Source organism: Lipotes vexillifer, unplaced genomic scaffold (assembly GCF_000442215.2).
Source record: "Lipotes vexillifer unplaced genomic scaffold, Lipotes_vexillifer_v1.1 scaffold543, whole genome shotgun sequence".
Lineage (NCBI taxonomy): Eukaryota > Metazoa > Chordata > Mammalia > Artiodactyla > Lipotidae > Lipotes > Lipotes vexillifer.
The window spans coordinates 4,650,715-4,656,220 of NW_006799055.1; the positions used below are offsets into that span (position 1 = coordinate 4,650,715).

Consider the following 5,506-nt stretch of genomic DNA (forward strand, 5'->3'; position numbering starts at 1 on the left):
AAGAGCGGGCGGTACAGGGCTCGTGGGACTGCGCCTGCATGCTCTCCTGCCCCCCTCCCTCCCCCAGAGCCCGCAGCGGCCTCCCCTGAGCCCAGACTTGGAGGATCCGCTGGGGGAGAGCTCGTCTCCGGGTGGGCTGAGGCCAGGGACGGTTGTTCCCTGGCACAGTGTTTTAAGAGCAGCGATCCACCAGGGCCGATGGCGGGCGGCCCTCTGACTCACCATGGTCGCAGCTCATCCTCCCAGGACCCAGGAGGGGACAGGGGCAGAAGCAGGCCTGCAGACCTGAAGCACCTTGCCTGGGCCTACAGAGCCAGCTGGGGGGTCCAGCCGGATTTACACAGAAGTCTGCCCATTTCCATACCTCGTGGTCTTTTTCCTGGTGCATTGCCTTTGCCTCTGAAAAAGTTACTTGAAAACTTAGACAGTCTTGCCAACTTCAGGGCTGCAGACTCTCCAGCTGTGGGATTGTCTAGTCTGGAATCTGAGATCCTGAAAGGGTAGTAGTGGTGACTAGTCCCAGCGCACACAGCCAGTTAGTCAGCTGATCTCGTCCTTGGAGCCCCTAGTTCAGTGCTCGCCCCAGCAGACTAAGTCCCCAGGTGTGAGTACCGTGCTGAGCAGCCCAGACTTGAACCTCTCAAAGCACCTTCTGTCTGTGAATGTAGCTGAGAGAAGGGGCCTCAGGTTGCCAAGTGCAGCCTTAGGGCCATTTCTCCTACAGGCCTGCGTTACCCTGCCTGTTGTTATGTATATTTGGGGAGACACCCGCTGTAGTTAAAAGTCATTTTTATTAACTCACCGTGGTGCTGGTTTTCTTAGCATCTGGTATCATGGCTCATCATGGGTCACCAAACATCACTAATGAAATTAGGGTTTTAATTCAGCCTCCGATTAAAGACACGTTTGCTTCTTCTCATCCACGTCTGGGTCACATCTTTCTGGTACGCAAACAATTTGGGGGGGCTGGGGAGGGGTCGGGGACGTCTGGCTCATACCTTTTCTTTACCTTCCTGGAAGTCGCCCTCACCTAACTTTTTCGCATTTGAAAAGGTTGTGACCGAGGGGTCCTGGAGGCGGACCTCCGCACCAGAGGAAGAGAGGCCGGAGGCTCAGAGGGTCCCCAGGAGGAGATGCGGACCCGGGAGGAGGTCAAGGCCCCGACCACTCTCTGACTACGGCCAGCCGGTCAGCCTAAGTGTGTCCATCCCTGAAGACGCGATCGCCGTAGACCCCCAGAAAGAGGACACAGAGGACGGTGACCACCAGCCCAGCAGGGCCCCCATCGACCCTGCAGACCAGACCCCTGCTGGGGGCTGCCCCCGGGGGGCGCCGAGAAGACGCCCCATCTCCGTGATCGGCGGGGTCGGCTTCTATGGGAGCAGCCAGGCAGAGGAGGGGGAGGCCATTCTGCCCCAAGTAAGCCCGGGCGCGCTGCCACCAAAGCCACTCAGCCCTCCAGCCGCCTGGCCTCTGTCCCCTGGCTGCAAACTTACCAGGAAACTTAACGCTTTCCTTTCTTCTCTCTGCCTCGAAGATGACGTCATCTGCTCACAGCCTTTCTTCCTGACTTTGAAAACATGCATGAATTAGAACTAACCCACTGACATTTGGATGTCTCTTACTAATCCTCTTTCTGGGATCTTGAATAATACGGGAAACTGGTTTGCTGTTTGTTCTGAATCGTCTGGGGAAAGTAGCCTTGCATATTTAGTGAGCTTCCTGAAAGAAGAAATCTGGAAAGAGAAAGTGTCGCTTATCCTTAAAATGTAAAGATACGAAAAAGATAAACCAGTTTTTTCCTAGAGATGAGAAAATAATTTTTTGTACCGTTTTTCTTACTCTTTGCATGTCAGTTGCAGCTTCGTAACTGTTTTGACAATAGATTAAAATCTTACTATTATTCCCTTAGTATACTTTAGTAATTCAACAAGTGTTTATCAATTACCCAGAGAGCCCTTTGAAGCTACAAAACATTTAAATAAAGGCCCTGTTCCGAAGGAGTTTCTATTATTCGGTGAGACTCATACCCCAGCCATGGTACAGGGTTCACAGAACCATGCATGACTAAGTGCCAGTTTCATTTTTTTTTTAAACTTGCTAGTTGATATCACAGATAGCCCATAAATTCTCTTAAAAGGGCAATTCTATATTGGTATTGGATTTTATGTTTACATTCTCCCTATAAGCCCAGCACAATGCTTATTTATAGCAAATACCCAAAAACCTTTTGCTTAATTGAACTAAAGTGAACTGAATTTTTAAGGTAAAAAATTATGTTGAAGAATACCTCAAACTTTTTTTTGTGTTAAGATGCTCTGCATGCTAGGAAATAATTCTGGAAGGTGGCTCTGCTCACCAGTGTATCACCAGTGCCACACAAGAAATAATTCTGAACGAAAGCAAACTGTAATCTATTTTAACTTGAAACACAGCCTAGGGGAGATCTAAAGCATTACAGACATTTTTTCATTTCAGAGCGTCCAGAAGAAATGGAGTAAGATAATTTTGTGCACTCTAAGCTCATTTAGGGAACTGGGTAGAAAAATACTGAGAAAACCTACGGAAAGCAGGGACCAACTTGGCCTTGAGTGTAGTTGTAGGGACAATTCAACTCTCCTCGTAGACAAGGCTCCACCGCCCTGTTAGTTTAGGTGAATGAGAACTGTGCTCCACAAACGCTGGTCCCTGCCTGCGGGTGGGTGTAGGGCGGAGGCCGGGGGTGGGGGTGGCTGGCGTTGCCTTTGCTTCCCTGGGAGTTGCTGGGCCGAGGGGGGGGCACCACTTCCTCCCCCAGCTTCCCCTGCTCCACGCTGGCCTTTCCTGAGTGTCCCCCAGGGGTGTGTTCTGGCAGGTGGCCAAAACGTGATGCCCTGAGGGGTCGGCACTGGGGTTTCCGGTTAGAGGAAGGTTGTCCTTGAGCTTGCGCAGTGGGCTGTGATCAGAGCCTCGAGGTGAGGATGCTGAGATCCCGGGGCCCCTACTTCCTGCCCCTTCTCACCGCCTCTCCTTTCCTTTGCAGCCAGCTGCCCGGCCGCCCGTGCCCGCGCACCAGGTGCCGCCCTACCGCGCGGTGTCGGCCCGGCTGCGGCCGTGCGCCTTCTCCCAGAGCACCCCCATCGGGCTGGACCGCGTGGGACGCCGGCGGCTCATGAGAGCATCCAACAGTGAGTGTCGCGGGCCTCCCTGGTCCGCTCCCGGAGATGGGGGTGGAGTCCTCCACCGGGCAGCTTCCATTCAACGGAGGCGCCCGGTCCATTGCGCCCCATCTGCCTGCCCTGGGCCAGGGGTGGGGAGGACCCACCGGGTGTCAGGAGCTGCCCCTGCAGGGGCCGGCTTATCGCCCCCTGTCCAGGGAGGGTGCCCTGTGGGCTCTGAGCCATCACGGTGACCCTGACCTTGAGAAGGTCTGGGGACCGAGTTCCTACCATGGAGGAATGAACTGACCGTGAATGGGCTCCCGGGGAGGATTTGTCTTAACCTGACTTTCAAAGCTCTTTCTGGGTGTTTGAGGTTCGTTCACCAGTACTGTTTGAGCAGCACGGAGGAGTTTTTTATCTGATAGAGTTGTTCATATGCTACCTTAGTCCTTACCCGGTAAATACCTGCTGACCTGAATTCATGGAATGATTCAGGTTCCTGAGGGAGCACGTTGACGTCCGAGCCCTGGCTGGACAGTGGCCTGGCCAGGCGCACGGGGCAGCAATAGGACGGGCACTTAACCGTGGGGCAGACGCCACCCCGCGTGCTCTGCTGCTTAGTTCCTCTGATCGCGTGAACCTCTGGCGCTTGCTGTTGTTATCCTCCTTTTACAGACCAGAAACCCCAAGGGTAAATAAGGGAGCCACCAACGATGTGGCAGAGAAGGGACTTGAATCTGCAGTCAGATAGAATTTTCACTGCAGGCCCATGTTTTTAACCACTGAACTGTACGACTCTAAAGAGACACAGCAGCCTGCCGACGACCAGACCTTCGGTTGCCAGGTTTACCGTCTTACCTTTGAAAAGCAGCATCGCGCGGCGCGTGTGAGTGATGGACGGGGCGCTCGGACGCCTGGGTTCTGGGCAGCGCTGCTGCCCACCGGCCGGTGGGCACGACCTCCATGTGACGGTGGGGACCGGAGCCGAGCCGCGACGACCAGACCTTCGGTTGCCAGGTTTACCGTCTTACCTTTGAAAAGCAGCATCGCGCGGCGCGTGTGAGTGATGGACGGGGCGCTCGGACGCCTGGGTTCTGGGCAGCGCTGCTGCCCACCGGCCGGTGGGCACGACCTCCATGTGACGGTGGTGACCGGAGCCGAGCCGCGAGAAGGGGCGGGATTTAAAGAGTGTTCTTTCCAGAGACTTGAAGGAGGCCGAGGGCATCACTCAGCATCTTTACATTTCAGGGAGAGGGAGTGGAGGGGGGACCACAGAGGGTGGAGAAGAGAAAGGGAACAGGTGGGGTGAGGCCCCAGTCATCCTCCCCCTGAAGAGGATGGAGGATGGAGATGGTGACGGGAAGGTCGCTGATGGACTGTGACCCAGAAATGGTGGCAGAGGGTGTCCTGGGAGGGCTGCGCCTGGTGCTCGGCGGTCAGGGAGTCGTGAACGGTGAGGGTGAGGAAATGTCGGTCCTCCACATGGTGCCGCCTGGCTTCTGCCTCAGGAGGAATCCGGGCTGAACTCTCGTCAGACAGGGTGAAAAGGAAAGAGGAACCAGGGGGCGGCTGGAGTTTTCGAGCATCTCTTGCTTTTGTGGTCCTCTCAGCCGAGCAGGTGGGGCCCCTGGGATCGCACTCCCCGCCCCCCCCAACCCCGTCCCGGGGCCTCTGCCCTCCGGCTCCCCCGCCACCTCCTCAGGCCAGGCTTCCGCCCACACTGGTCAGAGTTCCTGTTCAGTTCTTACTGCTGTTTCCCTGTGAGCTTTCCCCGGCGTCACTGGAATGGAGTCCCAGCCCCTTAAGCGAGTTTGCAGGCCCTCTGCCGCCTGCCCACCATGGTCTGCTGCTCTCGCCTCTCTTCCGGCACTCCCTCACCGCCCGGCTCTCCGCTCGCTCTGCCCAGATTCCCCTTCCTTCCCTTCACGTACGGCAACGTTCATTCCATTCCAAATTCAAAACTCGCTGCCCTGGGGACCCTTGGAGACAAATGCACCGTCATCTTTCTGCACAGCAGTTGCTTCTCTCCAGCCCAGTCATCAGCGTCTGGTGATGCATTTCGAGAAAGTTGTCCAAAAGGAGAGAAAAGGCTGCGAGCACACGATGCCTTCAAAATGTTACTTCTGATGGGAAAAAAGTTGAAACAATGGAAATGTCCACTTTCAGTGGGATAGTCTAGTGTCATATGGGTGACCACTTCAAAACAGTTTACAGCATCGTTAGGGAAAGCCCGTAACAACGTGGAAAATGACCGATGTAATATTAAAGTGAGAAAAAGGGAAATAATTTTGTATTAGTTTGCTAGGGCTGCCGTCACAAAGTACCACAAACCAGGTGCCTTAAACAGCAGGAATGAATTGTCTCAG

General features: G+C 54.9%; 1 protein-coding gene across 1 annotated transcript in view; it reads left to right on the forward strand.

The window, feature by feature from the left end:
- SPATA13 (spermatogenesis associated 13) overlaps window positions 1–5,506 on the forward strand; it is a 93,461-nt gene that overhangs the window by 44,301 nt on the left and 43,654 nt on the right. The window contains exons 4-5 of the mRNA XM_007471467.1: window positions 1,054–1,419; window positions 3,023–3,167. Coding sequence (XP_007471529.1) covers window positions 1,054–1,419; window positions 3,023–3,167 — 511 coding nt within the window. The remainder of the gene's footprint in view (window positions 1–1,053; window positions 1,420–3,022; window positions 3,168–5,506) is intronic.